At 43.6% G+C, this 27,877-nt stretch overlaps 1 protein-coding gene across 1 annotated transcript in view; it reads left to right on the top strand.

Annotated features, from left to right (window-relative positions):
* The window catches only part of col9a1b (collagen, type IX, alpha 1b), a 68,070-nt gene that overhangs the window by 18,202 nt on the left and 21,991 nt on the right, over window positions 1-27,877 (top strand). Inside the window, exons 4-7 of the mRNA XM_063068849.1 lie at window positions 2,399-2,452; window positions 3,976-4,047; window positions 18,534-18,569; window positions 18,681-18,725. Of these exons, the coding sequence (XP_062924919.1) occupies window positions 2,399-2,452; window positions 3,976-4,047; window positions 18,534-18,569; window positions 18,681-18,725 (207 nt within the window). The remainder of the gene's footprint in view (window positions 1-2,398; window positions 2,453-3,975; window positions 4,048-18,533; window positions 18,570-18,680; window positions 18,726-27,877) is intronic.

Raw genomic sequence — 27,877 nt, 5'->3', positions numbered from 1 at the left:
TTTGCGAACATCTAAGAAAGTGGAAGTGCTTCTTTATTAAGGAAGAGGAGGTGTCAGAGCTGCTTTCTGACCCTCCCAAGGTAAATGCTAGTCCATCAGACCACAATGGCACTTGCCTTGTCTGTGGATGTATCTGGAGGGCTTTGAGCAGATGGTGGAAAGAGATTCGGTGGTATCTTTCAAAACCATATTGGATAAAGAGTGAAAAATCTGTTGGCAGAGCTTAGGCTAATTCTTAACTCCTTTGAAAGACCTTGCTCAGTCATAAGAGGTATAGGGTGCTGTTTCATTGCAAGATGCTCAGAAATTGGTTGGAGATTGAAATTTCAGTTTCCCAGAAGTGAGCCTGCAGAGAGGCCAAATAATTCATCAGACTTTGCTTGTAATCCTCTCAGTGGCTTAAAGTCAAGGATTAGCTTTCTGTATGATCCATTAAAATAATTACCAGAGCTGTCATTTAACAAAAATAGTAGATGTTCCCACAACAACATGCAGCTTCTGCTCAGTATGAGTTTACATAAGGATTTTTTAGTTGGAGACTTTTGGTTAATAGTGAGTTAACTTGGTGCCCATACTATTGCCTTAGACCTTTTCAACTAAAGAAGAAATATTGAGTGACATGACTGGTTATTTAGTTGATCACCCAATTAAACTGGAAGCAGGGAGATTAGTGGATTAGCATTATGTCGGTTGGATTTCATGAAGGAACACCAATTAGAACTTAGAGAATATTTTATGCAGTAGTTTAAGCATCTCCAGTAGTGAACACTCCATGAACATAAACATCCAGGTTAAAATGATTGTATTTGAAAGCTTCCTTTAACCCGTATGATAAAGGCAACTGTGATGAACTGTGCAAATGCTTTGAATTCTTTGACATCCCACAGCTCTTTAATAATAATTGCCAGAAATCAATCATATAACATGTTTTAGCATGACACAATTGAAAGTTGATTTTTTTTTCTAGTGTGACAGACCATTTCAAAGAAGGGGTCTTTCTATAGATCCCCTTTCAAAGACCCCCCCCCCCACCATTGATGCTACACTAAGCTCTGACCTTGTGATATCCCAAAGCACAGAACCTGATCTCTCAGTTTTTTCCTGATTTCCTCCACCTCTGATCTCCTTCTCCCTGTCCTGTTAAGAAATTTCGGTGTGAAGAACAGTGCTGGAAGCATTGGGGTTATTTCATTTGTTTGGCTGAGTTCTGGATCCTGAGAAGATCTAGAGCAGACAGTAATCGGCAAAATGGAGTTGAACATCGGCTTGCATCCTACAGTCTTCTCAGCACAAGGTTCGCGCATGCTGCCTCTGTCTCTTGGAATCCTCTTCGAGATTGCAGAATGCTGAAACAACTAAATGATCTCCAAATTGCAAATCACAGGCTCTAACAGTTTTCAGAATCACATTCAAGACAAAAGACAAACATAAAAGACATAAAAGAAGTGAAATATATGGTTTCATGATCTATCCAGAAGATGTCGACCGAAGGAGTGTGTATTCAGGTGCCACTTGGACCAGAAGAACCTTCCAGAAATTGTCTTTGATAATTTTACAGCATCTCCTTTTCATGTGGAAGTTCAAACATTGAACCTTCTCCTGATACAGGTGTATGCCAATGAACCCATGGCAAAATTTGGTAACCAATAGTTACCCCAATTTTATTGAGCAAAATGGATCAGATGCACCAATAAGAACACATATGCAAATGAGTTTATTATAAAGATAAATGGATCATGTATATTGTTTTGAAAACAAAATGCAAAGAGAGGTATCACTAGCTGGAACTCCAAGAAATTAAACACAATGAACTCCTCCTATACTTTTACCTTGAAGCACTGGGAAAAACAGCAGGGGTATTTCATTGTATTGTTAAGCAAGTAAATGAAAGAATTTCCTGGGCACCTGAAGGTTAATGGGATATCCTAATACTCAGCATACTATGGAATGTCAGAATCTATAGCTCTTCATGGGGGTTAGGGACATAGTCTTTCACACATACTGTACATGGAGGTTACTGAAAATGCACTGATTATATTTTGAAAATCAAAAAAGAGTGACAGATGCTGGAAATCTGAAGTAAAAATTCAGTAGATCATGCGGCATTGGGGGAAAGAGAAACAGTAATAATGTTTCAGTTGAAGATGAAGGAGCTTTGACTTAAAATATTAGCTCTGTTTCTCTTTCCACAAATGATGTCTGACCAACTGAGTGTTTCCAGCATTTCCTTTTATGATCTGAAGATATTTTAGCCTGGGTCTGCAGAAAGTAAACTGATAATGAAAATAAAGTGACCTAAGAGGGTCAACATAATCCAGAATGCTATAGACAAATGGTCTTTTCGCCTTGCTACAATTAATTGACTATCTATGTTTCTTTTTGTTTTTGATTTATAAAGGGTGGTAAAGGTGCAGCTGGTTCTATTGGTCCACCTGGCCCACCAGGTCCACGAGTAAGTACCTTTTTTCAGCATCCTGGGTACCCCTTTAGGATGCACATTTTACCAACATACATTTGATCCTAGATATTTGATTGTATCAAATGACCTCATATTGTTTTGTGCAACTGTAATGACAAACATGTTGAGAAGTTTGCATGCAAATTCTGTAACACCGCATTATTAAAACATGTTGATATATTTAAAATAAGCTGATATGTGCTGCTGATAGTGGAAAATGAGTTCTAAATCGACGTGTTAAAGTTAACACATTGTATAATATCAATTATTGTAGTCCTTTATTTGTAGGTAATGATTGTGCATTGGGGGTATTTGTGAACAATATTGGAAATTTGAAGTTAGTGAAGATAATTAAAATCAAAGTTTTGATCTTCAACATTATCATTGTTCCATACCAGGTACCGGCAAGTGTGATTTAGACCTTTAGCTCATAGTTATATTCCATGCTGGTGCAAAAGAGTTGTGTCGACCGACAAATGATTGGAACTTCACTTAAAGCTTCAGAAGAGAAATGCTAGAGCACTGTATTAGAGAGGTACAAGGTTTAGGATAATACACATCAGGTTTATACCTGTCCTTTATTACCTGTCCAAATTTGTGACACTGTCCTGAAAGGAGAATTCAGCCACATGTGTGCATGTTCACATTTTTCTATGAGGAAGCTTACTGTACAGAGGTTGGCCATGCTATTCCCCTCTGTACAACTATGGCTACACTTGAAACATACTTCATCAATTGTTCTTGGCCCAAGAAATCGTTTTTTCACTATTGAAATCGTTTTTTTTTCATTTATTTTGCTGACATTTAAAACAAGTTGGATATTTCCAGTTCGTTGCCCAGTAGTTTATAAATTTGATTTGCCGTCTGATGGCACATAATATGAAAGGCAGCCCTGGGGCACCATCTGCTGTATTTGAATTTGCACCTCTGGTTTAGAATGACATTGCACATAGATGTCAATACAGAGGCCCACTGTACTATAAAGGAAGAATTGCTTTGCTGTTGATCTAAACTTCCAATTTCATGGAACTTTGAACCCACTGTCTTAAAAGAAAGGAAGATATATACTGCATACTGCTGCTGGAAGTAAAGGGTGTCCCATCAATGCCTCTATTTAATCCTCACTAACACTGTTTACACAGGAACATAGACTGGCAGCACAGGAGAATGAGCTGAAAGAGTTCACTGTTATGAGGAATTCAAACCACAAAAACAAATTTGTCATGTTAACGTGGACTAAAGAATACAGGAGTCAGAAAGGTTGCTTTTCTGCAGAATATTCCTGAAGTATATTCAAACACATTTCAAATTATTTCACCATTAATAACTTAATAAAGTTTTTAAAGCAGGATGAAATTGTTGCAGTACAGTTTTATTAATTTGAAACCACCTAAATGGGAATAAATGAGAATTATTAAGTTCCGCATTCAAGATATCCCTTATTGTGAATGTTAGGTGGTATGTACAGTTCAAATATTTTACTTCATGGCTTCTTTTCCTCACCTTAAATGTGACAGGGTGCCATTGGTGATATTGGTTATCCTGGTCTTCCAGGTCCTGCTGGTCTACGTGGTGCTAAAGGTAACAGGGTAAGAAAGATTTTTTTGTACCAGAGTTGTGTAACAGGTAAAAAAAAACAGAAGCTGCTGCTCGCCATGCAGTAAATTTTGTTTTACCATTGTGAATCATAACTGGACATGGTGAGACACTGATGGAAAAGCTGGCTTAATATGTTATTCATCATACAATGCTAAATTTTCACTGGAGGATACTTCGCTTAAAGATGTTTGCAATTGATTTTATGTTCTAAAATTAAGATCTGGTGAAAGTCAATGTGAAGCAATATAGATTAAGAGGCATTTAGACAGGAACATGAACAGACAGGCAATCGAGGGACAGGGATGGTGAGCAGGGAGATGGGATTGGATAGACTAACATCATGGTGGGCCAAAGAGCCTGTTCCTGTGCTTGAATGTTCAATGTTCAAAGACCTAATACGGGGCTGAAATTCTTTTTTGTTTTGTTGGTCAGAAGTGAAGAATTTCTGATTTTTTTCCCCATAAACTACAAAGTTGAACAAATAGATACTTAAAAATGAAATCACTTGATCAAATAATCGGTGAGCAAATTGCATAAGCAGTAAGGATTCTTATATTTTTCACCACAAGCTTCAAGTCACAATTTAAACTATGGACATCTGAAGCAAAAAAGGGGCTCATTCAGCCTGTTGGATCTTTGCCAGAACAACTACTCCCACACTCTTTTTGTTTTTGCCTTTGCCCTGTATCTTTATCTGTTACAAGTGTTTATCTTCTGTTGCTTGAAAAGGTGCAATTTTCTGTGCCTCAATACTCTAAGGCTGAATGCTCCATGCTAACCAATATCAGAATAAAAAGCTCTTCTAACTTTATATCTTATTCTCAAGTTTAAACTGATACTTTCCTTAAGTATCTAGTCAGACCTTTAATAATATTTTATCAGTTCCTTTGTTTTCTTTACTCCATTAAGAGATTTTGTTTAGGCATTGTGTTTGGCACGGACATTGTTGGCAACACTGCCTATTTCTGTCCTGTTCAATACTGTGTTTTATATTGGACAAATTATGTTCTTATGTTCTATTGAAAATAATCTCTTTAAGTATCTCTGAACAACATTGGTTGGTAACCCCCATTTGATTATAGTAAAATTATACCATGCTCCCCTTGCATTCATTACTGCCTTATTGGTGGAGTGTCCAAAACCCTGTGAGATTCCATGGATAATTCTTATCTCATACTAATTGACCAAAATATCTTAGTTCCTTTATGCCCATGATTTTAAAGACAAATTGCTGTTGCCTTTCTTTTAAATGGCTTTAGCTGCTTATATATGTATTTTTACTAAAATATGTCCCAGTTTTTTTTCTGAGTGCAGATGATTTGCTGTACTGATTGCTCACAGTCCCTATATTTTAAATTAAAGATGACATCCAAATGGAGGAAAATTGATATCTGAGATTGTCCAAAATTTCTCCTTTAAAGTGCCTTATAATACCAAGTAAGATCTCTGGTTAGTTCCTGTTTTAGTACACCTACAGGATTATGCATTGTAGCACTACACGCAAATAATGTTAAACAAGTAATATATGGTCTTTGATGTTTTAGCACATAACTAACAATGCTTTTCTGTTAGTAAATTATCATGCAGAACCTGCCAGTAACAACTTCAATCTGTGGTCTTCTGTTCTCAACTTTTATGAGGGCATCTCTCATTCTCCTCCATTCCAGGGAATTAAGACCATAAGATATAGGAACAGAATTAGGCCATTTGGCCCATCGAATCTGCTCCACCATATCATTAAGGCTGATCCAATTTTCCTCTCAGCCCCAATCTCTGCCCTTCTTCCTGGATCCCTTCATGCCCTGACCAATCATGAATCTATCAACCTCTGCCTTAAATATACATAAAGACTTGGCTTCCATAGCTGCTTGTGGCGAAGAATTCCATAGATTCACCACTCTGTGGCTAAAGAAATTTCTCCTCATCTCCATTCTAATTCCTCCCCTCTATTCTGAGGCTGTCTCCTCCTGGTCTTAGACTATCCCACCCCAAATGAAACATCCTCTCCACATCACTCTATCAAGGCCTTTCACCATTTGATAGATTTCAATGAGGTCACCCCTCATTCTTCCAAATTCAAGTGAATACAGACCAAGACCCATCAAATGCTCTTCATATGACAAGCCATTCAACTCTGGAATAATTTTCATGAACCTCCATTGAACTCTCTCCAGTTTCAGCACATCCTTTCTAAGATAAGGGGCCAAAACTGCCCACAGTACTCCAAGTGAGGCCTCACCAGTGCTTTATAAAGTCTCAGTATTACACCTTTGTTTTTGTATTCTAGTCCTCTTGAAATGAATGCTAACAATGCATTTGCCTTCCTCATCATAGACACATCCTGCAAATTAACCTTTAGGGAATCCTGCACAAGGCCGACCAAGTCCCTTTGTACTTCAGTTTTTTGTATTTTCTCTCCATTTAGAAAATAGTCAACCTTTTCATTTCTCCTACCAAAGTGCATGACCATACACTTCCCAACACTGTATTCCATCTGCCATTTCTTTGCCCATTCTTCTAATCTATGTCCTTCTGTAGCCTTTCTACTTCCTCAAAACTACCTGTCTCACCACCTGTCTTCATTTTGTCAGCAGACTTTGCAACAAAGCCATCAATTCCAACATCCAAATCATTGACATATGATGTAGAAAGAATCGATCCCAACATGGACCCCTGTGGAACACCACTAATCACTGGCAGCCAATCAGAAAAAGGCTCTCTTTATTCCCACTCTTTGCCTCCTGCTAATCAGCCACTGCTTTATCCATGCTTGGATCTTTACTGTAACACCATGGGCTTATAGCTTGTTAAGTAGTCTCATCTGTGGCACCTTGTCAAAGGCCTTTGGAAAATCGAAGTACACAACGTCAACTGATTCTGCTTTGTCTATCCTGCTTGACATTTCTTCAAAGAATTCCAACAGGTTTGTCAGGCAAGATTTTTCCTTGAGGAAATCATGCTGAGTGTGGCCTATATATGTGCCTTCTGAATGGCTTCCAGAAATTCCAGCCATTGCCGCTCTGCTGTCATCCCTGCCACTGTTCTTTTCCAATCAATTCTGACCAACTCCTCTCACGTCTCTAATTCCCTTTACTCCACTATAATACTGATAGTGGCAGCTTCTTTAGCTTCTCCTTCTCAATTTTCAGGGTGAATTTGATTATATAATGATCAGTTTCCCTTGAGGGTTCTTTTACCTTCAGCTCCCTAATCAATTCTGTTTTATTGTACAACACCCAATCCAGAATGGCCGATCCTTTAGTGGGCTCAAGCATGAGCTGCTCTAAAAAGCCATCTTGTAGGCACTCTAGGAATTCCCCCTCTTGGAATCCGGCATCAACCAGATTTTCCCAATCTACCTTCATATTGAAATCCCCCATGACTATTGTAACATTGACCTTTTGGCATGCAATTTTTTATTTCCCATTCTAATTTGTAGACCACATCCTTACAACTGTTTTGAGGTCTGTTTACAACTCCCATTAGGGTCTTTTCACCCTAGCAGTTCCTTAGCTCTGTCCACGATGATTCCACACTTTCTGACCCTATGTCACCTCTTTCTAATGATTTCATTTCATTACTTACCAACACAGCAACACCGCCCCCTCTGCCAATCTGCAACTGTCCTACAAGTTCATCTACCTTACATCTTCAGTCCCTTTTGATTTTGTCTACCTTTTTCATTGCAACTCATCCTGAAGACTGCAATTTTGCCCATCAATAGCCACTCCTCACTACACATTACCTCTGTTTGTAAACTAACTACCTCATCTTCAGTATTATCCGCCTTTCTTATGACATTTCTTGCATTGAAATACAGTATATGCAGCTTATGACACTAGTCGCACTATGCTCAACCTTTTCATTCTTAACTTTGTCTGAGGTCTTACCAACCTTTCCCTCCACAACCTTTCCATTAAATGTTCTGGCATTCTGGTTCCCATCCCCCACAACTCTAGTTTATACCCCACCATGCTGCATTAACAAACCTTCCCGCTAGGATATTAGTCCCCCTCCAGTTCAGGTGCAAATCGTCCCTTCTGTACTGGTCCACCTTTCCTCGAAGAGAACCCAATGTTTTAAAAATCTTCTGTCTTCCCTCCTACACCAACTCCTTAGTCACATTATAAACTGTATAATCTTCCTAGTTCTGACCTCACTAGCATGTGGCATGGGTAGCAATTCTGAGATCACAACCCTGGAGGTCCTGCCCTTTAACTTAGCACCTAACTCCCTGAACTCTCTATGCAGAACCTCGTTACTCATCCTACCCATGTCATTGGCACCTATGTGGATCATGGCTTCTGGCTGTTTGCCCTCCCACTTAAGAATAGTGAGGACTCAATCTGAGATATCCTATACGCTGGCACCTGGGATGCAAAATACCAACTGGGAATCTCATTCTCGCCCACAGAACCTCCTGTCCGTTCCCAACTAACGAAGCCTCTATCACCACAGTGCCCCTTCTCCGACCTTTCCCTTCTAAGCCCAGATACCTGAACACTCACTGTGACTTTCCTCTGTTTGGTCTTACGCACCCCCCCACCACCCCAACCCCGACAGTTTTTAAAGTGACGTATCTGTTGTTGAGGGGGATGGCCACAGCTGTACTCTGCACTGGCTCCTTAATCCTTATCAGATTCCAAGCTTAACACCAAGTACATAATCATTCTCCCTTTATGAAATCCAGACTGGTAGACAGTTAATTTTCCACTACTTTTCACAAAATAAGAAAGCCTTGCTATCACCATTTGTTCCGTTACCTTACATACATGTGAAATTAGCAAAATAGGTCTATAGCTGGATTGATATCTGATTGATCCTTACCAGATTTCAACTGAGGGATAACAACTGCAAATTTCCAGGAAGCTGGAAGTTACCCTTCAACCCATATTATATTAATGAATTTCAAAATCAACATAAGTTTCAAACCAATAACCATGTAAACATACTATAACAAGTGTCATCTTTCTCGGGTGATGTCTGACCAGCATCATTAATAGCCCCTTTAAGTTCAGAGAATGTAAATTTGACATCCAAGCGAGGGCTATAATGTTCTCTTTTTCTCTCAGCAATCGAAGGATTGCTTGCCAAAATTGTTTCTGTATCAGTTCTCTCTTCTTTACTTAAATTGGCTGAACTCTGTACACTGATAAATACTTTGCTAATAACTCTGTTTTTTTCAGATTAACTACAACTTTTTTCCCACCATACAAAACTGGTAATGTTGTGGCGACCCACTTTCTGGCACACACGAACTGGCTCACAACAGCGCGCGCAGGCAGAGGGCCGGCAGCAAAAAGGGCGCCAGGCCATCTTCACCAGCAGGGAGAAAATCCCGCGCGCAGAAAGGGTCTGGGAATATACATTCCCCACAGTAGTCCCGCCCAGGGAGGGCGGGAACGGGAAGGCTTTAAAGCGGGCCGTGAAGTTTGAATAAATCTCTTTCATCGCAACTCTAACTCACCGACTCCGTGTGGTTATTCTAACGCTGTGTGTAGCACATCGCTACAATTGGTGACCCCGACGGCCCAAACGATATTTGGACCAGAGATGACCGACGCTGCATCTGTTCACGCAGTTTCGTTAAAACTGCCAAGCTTCTGGACGCTGCGACCCCATTTATGGTTCGAACAAGCAGAAGCACAATTCCACATTCGGCAGATAACCTCGGAGTCCACTCGCTACTACTACGTGCTGAGCTCACTCGACCAGGAGACTGCTGCACAAGTTGAGGAGTTTATACAGTCGCCCCTGGAGGACGGCAAATACACAGCATTCAAAACTCTGCTCATAAGGACTTTCGGACTCTCACGGCGCGAACGAACACGCCGCTTAATGCACCTGGATGGTTTGGGAGACAGGCCGCCGTCAGCATTAGTGAACGAGATGCTGGCCCTGGCTGAAGGGCACAAACCCTGCCTCATGTTTGAGCAGGCGTTCCTAGAGCAACTGCCTGAGGACATATGCCTGCTGCTGTCCGACGCAGATTTCAGCAACCCCCGGGAGGTGGCGGCCCGAGCAGATGTGCTGTGGAATGCCAGGAAAGAGAGAGGGGCATCCGTTGCACAGATCACCAAGCCGCGTGCCCAACGACAGACCAGACCAGGCCTGGCAGCAGAGCCTACAAAACCCGGCGACGGGAATGAGGAGCCCAACGAACAATGGTGTTTCTACCACCAGCAGTGGGGCGCAGAGGCCCGCCGCTGCAGACTGCCCTGCAAATTCCCGGGAAACGCCAGGCCCAGCCGCCGCTGATGGCTACGGCGGCTGGCCATCAGGACAGCCTCCTGTACGTCTGGGACAAGCAGTCGGGACGCCGCTTTTTGGTCGACACCGGAGCGGAGATCAGCGTCTTACCTCCAACGAGTTACGACACCCGCAACAGAGAACCAGGACACACCCTGAGGGCCGCTAATGGCAGCACAATATGAACCTACGGCACCCGCACGGTGTGGCTACAGTTCAGCTCCAGCCGGTTCACGTGGGACTTCACACTGGCCGCCGTGGCCCAACCACTGCTGGGGGCAGATTTTCTACGAGCCCACAGCCTGCTGGTCGACTTGCAAGGGAAGCGATTAGTCCACGCCAAGACTTTTCAAACGTTCTCCCTGGGTGAAGCACAGTTGCCAGCCCCACACCTGGACTCCATCACGCTGTCCGACGATGAATTCACCAGGGTCCTGGCGGATTTCCCATCAGTACTGACACCGCAGTTCACGGCAGCCATGCCCAGACACAGAGTACAGAACCACATCCCGACCCAGGGACCACCCCTCCACGCCCGTGCTCGAAGGCTTCCCCCGGACAAGCTCCGACTGGCAAAGGAGGAGTTCAAGAAGATGGAGGAATTAGGGATCATACGACGGTCCGACAGCCCATGGGCCTCCCCCCTTCACATGGTGCCCAAGGCAACGGGGGGCTGGAGACCATGCGGTGACTACCGCAGACTGAACGAGGCTACAACGCCAGACCGCTACCCTGTGCCGCACATTCAAGACTTCGCAGCAAACCTACACGGCGCAAGGATCTTTTCCAAGGTAGACCTCGTCTGGGGATACCATCAAATCCCTGTACATCCGGACGACATCCCCAAAACAGCACTTATCACCCCGTTCGGACTTTTCGAATTCCTCCGAATACCGTTTGGTCTAAAGAATGCCGCACAGACTTTCCAGCGGCTAATGGACGCGGTGGGACGCGACCTGGACTTTGCATTCATCTATTTGGATGACATCCTCATAGCCAGCAGTAGTCGGCAGGAGCATCTGTCCCACCTCCGCCAGCTCTACTCCTGCCTGAGCGAATTCGGCCTTACAATCAATCCAGCCAAATGCCAGTTCGGACTCGACACCATCGACTTCCTGGGCCACAGGATTACTAAAGACAGGGCAACCCCGCTGCCCGCCAAGGTAGACGCGGTCCGCTACTTCCCTGACCCAACACAATCAAAGGCTTGCAGGAATTCGTGGGTATGGTGAATTTCTACCACCGTTTCCTCCCCTCAGCAGCCTGAACCATGCGCCCCTTGTTCACTCTAATGTCGGGTAAGGGCAAGGACATTACCTGGAACGAAGAGGCCGCAACCGCTTTCGTTAAAACCAAAGAAGCCTTGGCAAATGCCGCGATGCTAGTGCACCCAAGAACGGACGTTCCTACTGCCCTCACGGTGGACGCATCCAACACAGCAGTCGGTGGAGTGCTGGAATAACTCATCGAGGGTCGCTGGCAACCCCTGGCGTTCTTCAGCAAACACCTACGACCACCCGAACTCAAATACAGTGCTTTCGACCGGGAGCTATTGGCACTATACCTGGCAATCCGGCATTTCAGGTACTTCTTAGAAGGTAGGCCCTTCACCGCGTTCACAGACCACAAACCGCTTACCTTTGCGTTCACTAAGGTGTCCGACCCCTGGTCGTCCCGCCAGCAGCGACATCTGTCCTACATCTCCGAGTACACGACGGACATCCGGCATGTCTCTGGAAAGAACAACGTCGTGGCGGACGCACTTTCCAGACCTACCATGCAGGCCCTGTCCCAGGGGGTGGACTATTCAGCACTGGCAGAGGCACAGCAGGCAGACGCTGAGATCCCCAGTTACAGGACTGCAGTCTCCGGTTTACAGCTTCAAGACCTCCCCGTAGGCCCAGGAGAGAGGACCCTACTATGTGACGTAGCTACCGGCAAACCCCGCCCCGTCGTTCCAGCAGCCTGGAGCCGGCGGGTTTTCGAGTCCATTCACAACTTAGCGCACCCCTCCATCAGGACAACCGTCCGGCTGGTCTCCAACAGGTTCGTATGGCATGGACTTCGTAAGCAGGTCAGTGAATGGGCCAAAACGTGCATGCAGTGCCAAACGGCCAAGGTGCAGCGGCACACCAAGGCTTCGCCGCAGCGGTTTGAACCCACCCGCCGGAGGTTCGACCACATCCATGTGGATATCGTGAGGCCCCTGCCAGTGTCACGAGGAGCGCAGTACCTCCTAACTATGATAGACCGGTTCACCAGATGGCCAGAGGCAGTCCCGCTCAGCGACACCACCTCCGAATCCTGCGCCCGAGCACTGATCGCAACCTGGGTAGCCCGCTTCGGGGTACCAACCCACATTACCTCCGACAGGGGTGCCCAGTTCACCTCCAGCCTGTGGTCGGCTATGGCCAGCCTTTTAGGAACACAGCTACACCACACAACTGCCTACCACCCACAGTCGAACGGACTAGTGGAGCGCTTCCACCGTCACCTGAAATCGGCTCTCATGGCCCGCCTGGAGGGGCATAACTGGGTGGACAAACTTCCCTGGGTCCTGCTCAGAATCTGCACGGCGCCCAAGGAGGATCTACACACCTCGTCAGCCGAGTTGGTGTACGGCGCGCCCCTGGTCGTCCCAGGAGAGTTCATACCAGCCCCAAGGGGGCAAGAGGAAGAACCCACAGCAGTCCTGGACAGACTACGAGAGAGGCTCGGTAACCTGGCCCCCATACCCACTTCACAGCATGGACAGAGCCCGACCTGCGTACCCAAAGACCTGCAGAACTGTAAGTTTCTTTTTGTACGATGGGGCGGACACCGGGCACCGCTACAGCGGCCCTACAAGGGACCGTTTAAGGTGATCAGGAACAACGGGTCCACGTTCGTGCTGGACATTGCGGGGGAGAGGAGGTATTCACGGTGGACCGACTCAAACCAGCCCATGTAGACTTGGCGCAACCGGTCCAGGCTCAGGCACCGTGGCGCAGGGGCAGACCTCCCAAACAGAGGCCGATCCAGACTGTGGACATTGGGGGAGGCATCGCCGGTTCTGGGGGGGGGTGGGGGGGTTATGTGGCGACCCACTTTCTGGCACACACGAACCGGCTCACAACAGCGTGCGCAGGCAGAGGGCCGGCCCCAAAAAGGGCGCCAGGCCATCTTCACCAGCAGGGGGAAAATCCCGCGCGCAGAAAGGGTCTGGGAATATGCATTCCCCACAGCAGTCCCGCCTAGGGAGGGCGGGAACAGGAAGGCTTTAAAGCGGGCCGCGAAGTTTGAATAAATCTCTTTCATCACGACTCTAACTCACCGACTCCGTGTGGTTATTCTAGCGCTGTGTGTAGCACATCGCTACAATGTAATAAATTTTCTAACTCCACCCACTTTCTGTATCATATTCTAAACTTCCCTGACCTGGATCTCTTTCCCAATGCTATCACAGTATGTTCTCCAATACATTATTTTTTTGTCCTTCTCACTACTTTTCTAACTACAGTTTGAGCTCTTTTATATTGTATGAAAGATGAATAGGAGTAACACTGCCTAAGTTCCTAAAAGCTTTATTCCGCTCCTTTCCAGCTCTTTTACATTCATCCATCTATCAGTGAACAATTTTCCTTTTATTATCTCCCAACGATCTGGGAATTGATTCCTTAGTTATTGAGCTGAGTACAGAACACAAGGTTTTATTACTCAACTTGATGTCTTTCAAATCCAAATGATCAGGAAATCTTCTTTCATATAACTCATCAGATACATCCCACTTTGCCTTTTTAAAATTCAATCTGGGAATATGAGAATTTTCCTCTGATGCACATCTATATTCATTTTATAGATAATGGGGAAATGATCACTCCTCTCTTATATACTTACCAGTTACACACCCTTGCTATATCCTCAGATACCACTGTAAGATCTGTAGCAGAAAGAGTGTTGTTAAATAGATTTATCCCTGTACTCCTACCATCATTTAAGCACAGAAATCACTCTCCTTCCAGAAAGTCATCCACCTCCATCCCATTCATACTTCTGTCACTACAACCATACATAGTACTATGAGCATTAAAATCCCCACACCACGTAACCTTATTTTTCCCATTTCCACCCACCATTTCCAATATATCAGGTATTAACCTTTCACAACGGTTATAAAAATTATTATCCATTCTTTCCCCATATTTCAACCATAATAGATCATAAACAATCCCAATCTCCAAAACTCTATCCCATTTTTGACAAAGGTAGCTACTCCTCCATTACCCATTTTTCAATTACGTCTTACGTCAATATAACCTTGTATCTTAAAACTTAGATAAAATTTTAACCAGGTTTCCTGTGCACGTATAACATCAGGTTTATTTGATAGATATTCAAGAAATTAGCTAATAGGTTTCGAGCATCCCATTGTAAGATTAGAAAGAACATTAACGACCCTACTTTGAAGTCTGAACGTTATTTACTCCACCTTGTAAAACATCATTAATATCCTCTAGAGTTAAGTCTTTTATATATAGATGTTTTTCTGCAGCTTTTAATATCATTTTATTTTTTCTGTTTTACTTTTAGTTCCTGCTGTTCAGTTTACCACATCTGCCATGAAAGTGACAAACTTTAGTTTATCAACAATTGGAGAATCCTTTGTTATACAATCATGTACTTTACACACTCTAAACTATCTCTGTTCTGAATATTAATAGATCCCAATGACACTGTCTTCTGTACTTTCTGCAGAGCCCCTGCATGTGATATGCCAATTTCCACCCGAACACACTGCACTTCCTCAGCTTTCTTGTATACAGGACACACTGCATAAGCAGAGCTATGCTCGCCTCCACAGTTGCCACAGTTTAGCCTAACACCTTCTCCACAATTGCCATAATCACGTTCTCCACATCGACCAAACTGCTTTTTACCCTTATACAGGATTTCGACATGACCAAATTTCTGGCACTGAAAACATCACTTTGACTTGAGCCATAAAACTCACATAATCTAAATTAACCATATCCAGCAACTTTTTTTCCATCAAATTTAATCAACACCAATAAGCTACCTGTTCTACCTTTACCACAAAACTCCTTTAAACGTTTACTGTCCATAACTTATCCCCTGACTAAATTATTTTAACTTGGTTCATGGATACATCTAGAGGCACTCCAGAGGTCGCACCCCAAAGCCACTGTTGTTCAATATAAACCCTTGGGGTTACTTTCCTTCCTCTCACAGCTTTTAACCCCAAAGCTTTCTCACATTGCTTACTATCTTTACAAAATACTAAGAATGCCCCATCCGTTAAAGGTTTTGTGTTTACTGTATCTCTTTTTCAAAACCTTAGTTAGTCTAATTAGATTGATATCAAAAACAGGTCCACTTTCAACATAACGTAATCTTAAAGTCTTTCTTCCTTCTTTTATTTAAATCCTCCTGCCTTCAACACTGGATGATAAGCCACTACATTCCTTAATCAGCCACTTAATTTTCTGTTTCCCAGAAACCTGCCATTCGCCTTCCTCCATACAACTCCTACCACCCAATACCACCTCCTGTTCACTACTTCCATCTTCCCTGCTGCTTCCTGCCATCTCTACCCCACTTTTCAGTTAGGAAGTAAGCCTACGGAATCTATATGAAATCTATCTGGCCAAATAGATGAATAAATAGATTTAGTAGATTTGGCCAAATAGATTTCAAATTAGATTCTTGTAGATATGATAGGCTTACTTCAAATAATTGGAGTTATGGCATAATAAAAAAATGAAGGATGCAGGTGAAGATGATAAGGAAGCAAATGCTTTGGATTTACGTTATGTTCCTCTGCTCTCTTTGGACATATCGACCTTGTTTAAGCATTCCCCTAAACTATCCTGATTCTGTTTGCTTCCCTTTAAACTCACAGCAACCCCTTACCAACACTCCCTTTAAATTCACTGGGTCCTATTCCCCTTACTACTTTGAAATTCACAGGGGCTCTGGAAAGTTACCAGAGTCCCACATCCTCAACTCCCTTGAAACTCACTGGGGCCCTGTTTCTCACACCCTCTTGAAATTCACAACAGCTCCATTTCCACTGTTCTCTTGAAACTAGATCTGGTAATTTTCCCATGATTCATTGAAACTCAGCAGGGCCCTGTCTTAAGTTTACCATGTCCATTTTAAAATTCTTTATAATAATGTGTAACATCTGAAAAAAGTGAATTGAAATTCTGTTGGAGTAATAACATTTAATAGTCGAGGAAATCTGCCAGTCTGTCACGACCAAAATCTTCAGTGTGCTCTATTAACCTAGTATAGTTCTAATCCACTCTGTGCCAGGTTGATATTTTCAGTGAAACCGGGGGGTGACACTTCCTGTGAGCTGATGTTCTTCTGAGTTCAATATGACTTGTTTTTCCTCCTCCTTTCATTGGTCTTGAAGAGTAAGCAAAAGGACTTCTAGTATGAGATGTGCAGGGCACATTAACTACATTATGTGTAATCAATATGAATCTCAAATTTTGACAATGATTCTATCATCCTATAGAATATAGAACAATACAACACAGGAGCAGGACCTATGGCCCGTGATTTTGTCCCAAACTAATTAAGATTAAAGATCAAAAGATTAATTTTATTTGTCACATGTATATCAAAAACTCAAAACATGCAGTGAAATACATAATTTTCATCAACGACCAGCACAATCCAAGGATGTTCTGGGGACAGCCTGCACATGTCGTGTCAATTTAGAAAGCCCACACTTACTAACCTTAACCTGTACATTCTTGTAGGAGGAATGTAGGAGGAAACTGGAGGAAGCCTATGCAGTCATTGGGAGAACATACAAACTCCGACAGATGGTGGCGGGAATTGAACCCAGGTCGCTGGTGCTATAAAGCGTTATGCTAACCATGCCACCATGCTCATGGCATCTAATCCCTTCTGCCCCCACGTGGTTCATATCCCTGCAGTCCCTGCGTATTCACATGCTTATCTAGGACCCCTTAAATGGTTCTATCATAACTGCTTCCATTGCCAACCTCGATCCAGACACCCAGCACACTCATACATCTCCTTTGAACTTTCACCCTCTCACCTTAAATACTTGTCTCTCGTATTAGATATTTTGACCTTGAGAAAACAATACTGACTATCTATTCGAAGAGATACAGTCGACATTTCGGCCCGAAACATCGACTGTACCTCTTCCTGGAGATGCTGCCTGGCTTGCTGCGTCCACCAGCAACTTTGATGTGCGTTGCTTGAATTTCCAGCATCTGCAGAATTCCTCGTGTTTACTGACTATCTATTCTATACCTCTCATAATTTTATAAACTTCTATCAGGTCTCTCTTCAGCTTCTGCTGCTCGAGAGGAAACAAACCAAGTTTGTCCAATCTCACCTTCTACAGCATGCATTCTAACTCCATCAATACCCTGGTAAACCTCTTCTGAATCCTCTCCATAGCCTCAACATCCTTCCTATTGTTGGGTGACCAGAAATATATGTAATACTCTAGATTTGGCTGAACCAGAATTTTATAAAACTTCCACATAACTTTATTACTCTCAAACTTAATGCCTTGACGAATAAAGGCAAGTATGCTAAACAGCCTCTTTATCATCCTCGCAAACACGAGGAATTCTGCAGATGTTGGAAATTCAAGCAACACACATCAAAGTTGCTGGTGAACGCAGCAGGCCAGGCAGCATCTCTAGGAAGAGGTACCGTCGACGTTTCAGGCCAAGACCCTTCGTCAGGACGGAGGGTCTCGGCCCGAAATGTTGACTGTACCTCTTCCTAGAGATGCTGCCTGGCCTGCTGCATTCACCAGCAACTTTGACCTTTATCGTCCTATCGACTTGTATGGCTACTTTCAGGCTCATCTTCTGATGAAATAAAGGCATTACATTTTACTTGGTGTTGAAATACTGGATGAAGATGAAAAGCAAGATTCTTTTTAAGGATCTATGGCAGCTGACTTCATTGGATGATCCAACAACAGCAGAAAACTATGTAGTGTTCGAAGCTTAAGCATCTGGTGCTCTCTCATGGCTTAACTGTCTGAGAGTTTCCTTTAATTTCTCTTTGCATGTAGGTCTAAAAATTGCCTGTTTCAGTTCTATCTGTTCATAGGTTTGATAAAATTTTCTCTATCTATTCAATTATTTTTTTTATCTTTATCATGTGAGGCTGCCCTAAGCTGAACATTCTCTAAGATGTTCATATCTTATGTGTTTGTTTTCAGGGGTCTGTTGGCTTACCAGGACCTAAAGGTCAACAAGTAAGTCTTTAATTTACTAGTGCTCTAAAATGAGAATGCATTATGTTTACATTAAGATATATTAAACTGTTATTCGGGTTTTAAAGATGTTTTAAAACAATCCTCTTTCAGGGTGCTCCTGGTGGAGACGGTATTGATGGTCAGAAGGGCATGATGGTAAGAGATGATAGTAATATTTATGATTAAACATATCTGAATAACTTACTATATCTGCTGCAGTCTACTCTTTGTAATGGAAATGTGTGGATCCTCAGAAGGTATAACTTGATGATGTACTTTCTTACTAAGAGCTGCATAGTTCATGTATCTGTATTGCAAGAGCTACTCCGGTTCTGCCTGAAATTAGGATAAAGGTTTGGCAAGTGTAAAGACCTTTCGCTTTAGTCCTGCGCTGCTGTTGTGTGTGGTTTCAAGCTCAACAGCTCCTCTGATGGGTAGAGCTGTGTCTCAATAGGTACATTTAATGTCAGAGATATGTGTACATTCTGAGATTCTTTTTCTTCACAAACATACACGAAAACAGAGGAGTGACCCAAAGAATGAATGACTGTTAAGACATTAGAACCCCAAAGCCCCCCCAGCCCCCCATGCAAAGTCCCCCCAGCTCCCCCCCACACAAAGCCCCTCCCTGCTCCATCCCCACGCAAAGCAGCAGCAAGGCAATGACCTTCCCCCCACCCTCACCAGCACCCTTCAGCTAGCACTCAAGCATGCAGCAAAGCATCAATAAAGACAAAGAGTTGCAGTGCCCCAAGACTTGCAGTACCTTCACCTGGTAATTTGACATACCACAGAGTGAGTGAGTGAGTCAGTCAGTCTCTCTCTCTCTCTCTCTTTCACTCTGTCTCTTTTTCTCTCTCTCTCGTGTCCCCGTTTCACAGACGGGGGGAAACATAATAAGCACCTCGCTGATTTACAATGTTAACCGTCTGTTTTCCAAGCTCTATGCTCAGAGAGTCGGCACCAGAAAGGCGCAGACACTCAAACCACAGCAGCTAAGCCGCTACTCCTGATGTTCCGTGTTCTCCCACGATGCTTCAGTCAGGGGCACCGGCCTAGAATCAACCCATCCCCAGAGCCATGAAAATCTGGAACCCTGAAGGCGTGCTAACATTCCAGGCCGTGTCCTTGTGATATCAAAAAGCGGCTGGTCATGAGGCCCTGAGAGCAGATCCCATTCCCACAAAGAACTGAAGTCAGAGTGTAACTCCAGGTCAGGATCTCAAAAGAACCTTGAAAAGGGAAAAAAGAGCTAACAACAATAGAAACTGAGTTGTTTTCAGAGATGTAAGCAAAGGAGTCATAGTTAAGCGCCATCTTGACTTCGCTCCACCTCCAAGGTCTGTCAAAGTGTCTTTCATGAAGCTAAATCATTCCCTGGAGACTCATCTATGGAGTTACATTCATATATTGAAGCCAGGTAGTTTTACCAGAGGTCATAGAGTCATAGTCACAGAGGTACGGCACAAACACAGGACCTTAGGCCCATCTAGTCCATGCCAAAACCATTGAAACTGTTTACTCCCTTTGAGCTGCACCAGGACCATATCCCAACTAGCCATGTACCTATTCAAACTTCTCTTAAACATTGAAATCGAGGTTGCATGCACCACTTGTGCTGGCAGCTCATTCCGCACTCTTATGACCTCTGACTGAAAAATTTTCCCCTCATGTTCCCCTTAAACTTTTCACATTTTATCTTTAACTCATAACCTCTGGTTGTCGACCTCCCCAACGTCATTGGAAAAAGCCTGCTTCTATTTACCCTGTCTATATTCCTCATAATTATGTATTCCTCTATCAAATCTCCTCTCAATCTTCTACATTTTGAAGTATACAGTCCCAACCTAGTCAATCTTTCCTTATAACTCAGGTCCTCCAGACCCGGCAACATCCTTGTAAATTTTCTCTGTACTCTTTCGACCTTGTTTACATCTTTCCTGTAGTTGACAGAGTATATTCTGTGTAATTTCATATTGGGTTGTTCTATGTTCCATACTCTGTTCCTGATAACTGCAGTCAGATAATGGTGAGGTTATTAGTTTCAAAAACGGAAAATGCTAGAAAAACTCAGCAAATCAGTCAGCATCTGTGGAAGCAGAAATAATTAACGTTTCTTTGACAGAAATGGGACAGAGTGAAATATGAGTTAATATTTAGTTGGAAAGGAAGTGGGTGAAGGCAGTGTAGAACAGTGGTCCCCACCCTCCGGGCCGCAGACTGATACTGGGCCGCGAAGCGTGCAGGGGTGCAGCGGTAGCCGGAGCGCACCCAGTACATCTTTAAGAAAAAACTGAAATGAACAATTAATTAGGCGCTGCTAAGAAGCCAGTCTTCATTAGAGGAACTGAGGTGGAGAGGGTCAATAACTTTAAATTCTTCAGCATTAAGGATCGACGTTTCTCTCTCTGAAAAGTGTCAGAGGATCTGTCCTGGGACCAGCATGTAACTGTCATTACAAAGAAAGCACGGCAGCACCTGTACTTTATTAGAAGTTTGTGTAGATTCAACATGTCACCTCAATCCTGACAGCCCTGTCTTTTCAGCCTGTCTGGGCTGGTGTTTAAATTGACCAAACAATGGAACAGCTAAAGGCTCCAGCGCCCTGGAAAGAGGAGTGAACATCGCAAAGAGCAAGTGAAATCGGCAATCGCCTCTGATCTAGGCCGATATTTACGTGCTGGGCGGCACCTAATTAATTAGCTTGTTTATTTCGGATTTTTTCTTAAAGATGTGCTGGGTGTGCTCCGGCTACCGCTGCACCGCTGCATGCTTCACGGCCTGGTATCGGTCTGCGGTCCGGAGGTTGGGGACCACTGGTGTAGAACATCAAGCTCTCATAGGATGTGTCCAAATGCCTTAAAAAGAGGAATTATCAACATCTTTTTCTGCAGTGTATTTTAATGACATGGCTTGACCACACAACCGAATAAAAAAAAACTGAGCCAACATATTTGGATACAGACAGAAAGAAAGAGTAAGCTGTCTATATTTGGAGATTCAATACTGAGTCTAGAGCTTGAAGTTGTGCAGACAGAGGATGACCAGGATTGGTTGGTGCCAAAGTGCTTGCATGCATGTTGTATTACTTGATGACTCAATGTCTCTATCAGGTATTATTCCTGAAGCTTGCAGTGGGCCTCAATAAAACATTGTGGTAGGCAGAAAGTTCAAAGTGGGAATGGGTTGGTGTATGAAGCAGTAGACAACCAGAAGCTCAGAATTACTCCTGTGGACAGAATGCACATAAAAACCTTAAAAAAGAACTTCGGATATTGGATATCTCAATTAAACCATAAGGTGTGAGAAACACTCTGAAGATCAGTCCACATTTCTAGGAAGAGAAACAGAGCTGATATTTCAGGTTGAATACCCTTCATCAGAACTAGGAAGGAAACAAAAGTAACTTGTTAAATTGCGAGGAAGGTGGGGGAATGAGGTGTCTTCTTCTTCTTCTCCTCTGTCTTGTTTTACGGCGGTTGGCACCCAGCTTTGTGGTGCATTACTGCCACAATGAGGTGTCTCTGATGGGGTATAGGCATCCGTTAGTCTCATGAGACCATGGATTTGCGCCTTGGAAGGTTTCTGGGGTGCAGGCCTGGGCAAAGTTGTATGGAAGACCAGCAGTTGCCCATGCTGCAAGTCTCCCCTCTCCACGCCACCGATTTTGTCCAAGGGAAGGGCATTAGGCCCCCTACAGCTTGGCACCAGTGTCGTCACAGAGCAATGTGTGGTTAAGTGCCTTACTCAAGGACACACATGCTGCCTCAGCCAAGGCTCGAACTAGCAACCTTCAAATCACTAGATGAACGCCTTAGCCACTTGGCCATGCGCCAGCACACTCTGATGGGGTAAAACCGAAGTAATCATGGGATAGGCTATAAAAACAAGGTTATCTGGCCAGTGAGTGAATGGGAGCAGCTAGAGGGTGAGAACATAATCTAGGAGTTGTGAAATAAGGGCAGGAAGATTAAGTCCAGCAGGTGAGGCTGAGCATGTACTCCACTCCCACAGCAGACAAAAATGGAGGGGAGAAACTAACTGAGCCAATACCACAAATCAATGACTGATACAGATGCAGAAGTTATTTTGCTTCAAGTTGGAACATTCAATTTTGAGTCCAAAGGTTGCAACATACATAGACCGAAGATGAGGTGCTTTTCATCAAGTTTGGGTCTCATTGTAATAACAAATAAACTCACTGATTAATGGATTGGAGTGGAGTGGAGAATTAAAGTGACAGACAACGGGAAGCTCAGAGTCACCGCTGTAGACTCAATGCAGGTGTTGAAGTGTGATCATCTAATCTGCATTTTGTTTCTCCAATGTAGAGGAGATCACATCATGAACGTTGACTGCAGAACACTAAATTGGAAGCACTGCAAGTGAATTGCTGCTTCATCTGGAGAAACTAGGTCCCTGGATGGTGGGAACGGAAAAATGAAAGTACAAATGCTGTTTTGCCTGCAGTTGCAAGTGGAAGTGTCATAAGATGGGGATGGTTGGTGGAAATGGAAGAGTGAGCTGGAGGATTATGAAAGGAACGGTCCTTATGAAATGCTGAAAGAGGGAAAGGGGATGAAAATATTTGGGAGGTAGGATCACTGCAGGTGGTGGAAACTGCAAGGAATGATCTTTTGAATGCAGAAGTTGGTGGCTGCAAGGTTAGGACCAGGGGAACTTTATTTTTGTTCTGTTCTGGAAGATGGGACAAGAGCAGAAGCATGGGTTTAAGGGTTTGTTTAAAAATGGTTTCGGAGAAACCACAGGGAGAAAGGAGACATTTCAGTAGCCCCTAGATGGAAAATCTCATCATTGGATCAAAAAGGATAGAGATAGAGAAACTGAGAGTATGCAATGAAGTCCTTGCAAAAGGCAGGGTCAAATGAGGAATAATTCCGGATTCAGTGGGGCAAGAGCAGGCTGAAACAATGTGTTACTGTTCTAACACAGATAATTGAATTTAAAAGAGCAGTGGAAATTAAGAACAGCTTCAATACCTGAGTGTGGCAATCAAAAACAAACTGTTTTATTCTTCTTCCTACTGTAAATATGTTGTATTAGTTTCTTATGATGTGCTCAAAAATTCAGAAAAAATACTTTAATCCAGGATATAGAATATGTTACAAAAGAGAGTGAGGCAAATGCATTTTGAGGAAAATGTACAAGAATAAAGAATAGGGATATGAAATAGTGTTAGATGAAAAAAGCTCAAAGATAGGAGGTAACGATGTAGAGAAAAACCATTGGCCTTATGAAGCCTGTTCCATAATGTAAACTGCATATAAAATGGTCAAAAGAGTTATGATGTACTATTTGAATCCAGTATTTAACTTCCCCCTTTAAACTGGTTTTCCGAGGCATTTTTCTACATATTGATGTGTATGTTTTGTAATTATAGCTTTTAGCATATTCAATTGTAAATGAGAATTATGTTTTATTATTTTACTGTATATTTTTATGATTTTCACAGGAAGAAGTATTTTAATGCCATTATGTTGTGTTTTGATTCATTGCCGTGGTGTGGTCTGAGGTTTGTATTTATATAGAGATACAGAGTCTATAAAACGTATTCACCCTCCCTCTTGGAAGTTTTCATGTTTTATTGCTTTACAACATTGAATCACAGTGGATTTAATTTGGCTTTTTTGACACTAATCAACAGAAAAAGACTCTTTTGTGTCAAAGTGAAAACAAATTTCTACAAATTGGAGCATAATTTATTACAATTAGTAACATAGAAACGTAAAAAACCTACAGCATAATACAGGCCCCTTGGCCCACAAATCTGTGCCAAACATGTCCTTAACTTAGAAATTACCTGGGGTTACCAATATCCCTCTATTTTTCTAAGCTCCATGTACCTGTCCAGGAGTCTGTTAAAAGACCCTATTGTATTCACCTCCACTACTGTTGCCAGCAGCTCATTCCACACACTCACCACTCTCTGCGTAAAAATCTTCAGACATCTCACCTCTCCCAGAAGTTCTAGGAGTCTCCCGCATATTAATAGTGGCTCCCTGATGCCCGCAAATTATATACAATATCCTGGAAATTAATTTTTTTGAGAGCGAGCGAGTGAGAGAGTGCGAGAGAGAGCATGAGAGAGAGCAAGCGCAAGAGCGAGAGTGACCACGAGAGAGAGCGAGCGCGCACGTGAGAGAGAGAGAGTGCGCATGGCAGAGTGTTCCAAAAAAAGAAAATATAAAACGTACATCACCCCAGACTACACTAAAGTGTACCCCTACCTAATAGGGGTCAAAAATAATGACAGTGTTGCTCGCTGCACTGTTTGCAACAGTGACTTTTCTATTGCTCATGGTGGGTTATGACCGTAAAAAACATGTAGAGGTGAGTTTAACAGGTGTCATTCATTCATTAGCATAGCTAACGTTATTTAAAATAGCTGGTTAGCTGCTAAGGAGCTACTCTATTGCAGACATCCCACCTCTCCCGGAAGTTCTGGGAGTCTCCTGCAAATTGATGGTGCTACCTCCCTGAAAAGAGTTTTTGCAGGGTGGGATGTCTGAAACTTACCCCTGATATCTCCTTTGTACCTACTTCCAAGCACCTTGAAACTGTGCCCTCTTGTGCTGGCCACTTCAGCCCTGGGAAAAAGCCTCTGACTATCCACACGATCAATGCCTCTCATCATCTTATACACCTCTATCTGATCACTTCTCATCCTCCGTCGCTCCAAGGAGAAAACGCCGAGTTCACTCAACCTATTCTCATAAGGCATGCTCCCCTATCCAGGCAACATCCTTGTAAATCTCCTCTGCACCCTTTCTATGGTTTCCACATCCTTCCTATAGTGAGGCCACCAGAAATGAGCACAGTACTCCAAGTGGAGTCTGACTAGAGTCCTATATAGCTGCAACACTACCTCTCCTAATTTTATTCTTAAGCTCCTTCCTGCTAGCCTTATAATCGTCTAGATCTCTATCATTACCTAGTTTTTTGAACCTTTCATAAGCTCTTCTTTTCTTCTCAACTAGATTTACAACAGCCTTTGTACACCACGGTTCCTGTACGCTACTATCCTTTCCCTGTCTCATTGGAACATACCTATGCAGAACTCCACGCAAATATCCCCTGAACATTTGCCAGGTTTCTGCTGTATGTTTCTCTGAGAACATCTGTTTCCAATTTATGCTTCCTAGTTCCTGCCTGATAGCCTCATATTTCCCTTACTCCAATTAAACACTTTCCTAACTTGTCTGTTCCTATCCCTCTCCAAAGCTATGGTAAAGGAGATAGAATAGCGATCACTATATCCAAAATTCTCTCCCACTGAGAAATCTGACACCTGAGCAAGTTCGTTTCCCAATACCAGATCAAGTACGACCTTTCCTCTTGTAGGCTTATCGACATATTATGTCATGAAACCTTCCTGAACCCTGTTATTTCTTCAGCGGTTTGATTGGGGCAAGACTGTGCAAGTGTGTGGATGTCAGCCAGTTTGAACAGCGAGAAGAGTTTAAAAGGAGACAGCTTTATAGAGCGGGCATCAGAGGAGTGGGCGACAGAGTAGAAAGAGACAGAGTAGGAAGGCTTTGACTCAACGGGGCTTTGGCAATAATGGGTTGAGACAGGGTAGGTTGTCTGGGTAGAATACAGACAGGGAGTATGTGTGTGAGGCCAGTGTTCTGTGCTCAGTGTCAGATGTGGGATGTCCTGGAGACTCCCAGCCTCCCGGACGCTGCATCTGCACCAGATGCATCGAGCTGCAGCTCCTTAGGGACTGCGTTAGGGAATTGGAGACACAGCTTGATGACCTTCATCTGGTCAGGGAGAGTGAGGAGGTGATAGGGAGTAGCTATAGGCAGGTAGTCACACCAGGGCCTGGGAAGACAGTTAAGTGGGTAACAGTCAGGAGAGGGAAGGGCAAGAGCAGATGCTAAAGAGTACTCCAGTGGCTGTCCCCCTTAACAGTAAGTACTCCTGTTTGAGTACTGTTGGGGGAGACAGCCTACCTGGGGGAAGCAACAGCAATTGTGCCTCTGGCAGAGAGTCTGGCTCTGTGGCTCAGAAGGGTAGGGAAAGGAAGAGGATGGCAGCAGTGATAGGGGACTCTATAGTTAGGGATTCAGACAGGTGATTCTGAGGACACAGGAAAGAAGCATGGATTGTAGTTTGCCTCCCAGCTGCCAGGATCCGGGATGTTTCTGATCGCGTCCACGATATCCTGAAGTGGGAAGGGGAACAGCCAGAGGCCGTGGTACGTATTGGTACCAATGACATAGGTAGGAAAAGGGAGGAGGTCCTGAAAACAGACTACAGGGAGTTAGAAGAAAGGAAGTTGAGAAGCAGGACCACAAAGGTAGTAATCTCGGGATTAATGCCTGTACCATGTGACAGTGAGTATAGCAGTAGAATGAGGTGGAGGATAAACGCCTGGCTGAGGGATTGGGGCAGGGGGCAGGGATTCAGATTTCTGGATCATTGGGATCTCTTTTGGGGCAGGCGCGACCTGTACAAAAAGGACGGGTTGCACCTGAAAGAGAGGGGGACCAATATCCTGGAGGGGAAGTTTGCAAAGGCTATTGGGGAGAGTTTAAACTAGAAGTGCTGGGGGTTGGGAACCGAACTGAAGAGACGGAGGAAGAGGTGGTTGGTTCACAAATAGAGAAAGCTTGGAGACAGTGTGAGAGGGAGGATAGACAGGTGATAGAGAAGAGATGTGCTCAGACCGATGGTTTGAGATGTGTCTATTTTAATACAAGGAGTATTATGAACAAAGTGGATGAGCTTAGAGCGTGGATCAGTTACTTGGAATTATGATGTTGTGGCCATTACAGAGACCTGGATAGCTCAGGGGCGGGAATGATTACTTCAAGTGCCAGGCTTTAGATGTTTCAGAAAGGACAGGGAGGGAGGCAAAAGAGGTGGGGGCGTGGCACTGTTGTTCCGAGATAGTGTGACGGCCATGGAAAAGGAGGAAGTCATGGAGCGATTGTCTACGGAGTCTCTGTGGGTGGAAGTTAGGAACAGGAAGGGGTCAATAACTCTACTGGGTGTTTTTTTATAGACCACTCAATAGTAGCAGGGACACCGAGAAGCAGATAGGGAGACAGATTCTGGAAAGGTGTAATAATAACAGGGTTATTGTGGTGGGAGATTTTAATTTCCCAAATATCGATTGGCATGTCCCTAGAGCGAGGGGTTTAGATGGGGTGGAGTTTGTTAGGTGTGTTCAGGAAGGTTATTATTAAACACAAAATAGTAGATTGCATAATTACTCACCCCCTTCAGGTCAGTATTTAGTACATGTACCTTTGGCAGCAATTACAACCTTGAGTCTGTGG

The sequence above is a fragment of the Mobula hypostoma genome, chromosome 2 (genome assembly GCF_963921235.1).
Source record: "Mobula hypostoma chromosome 2, sMobHyp1.1, whole genome shotgun sequence".
NCBI lineage: Eukaryota > Metazoa > Chordata > Chondrichthyes > Myliobatiformes > Myliobatidae > Mobula > Mobula hypostoma.
The sequence above is the reverse complement of the archived record's forward strand: the minus strand, read 5'-3'. Positions and strand labels throughout refer to the sequence as shown.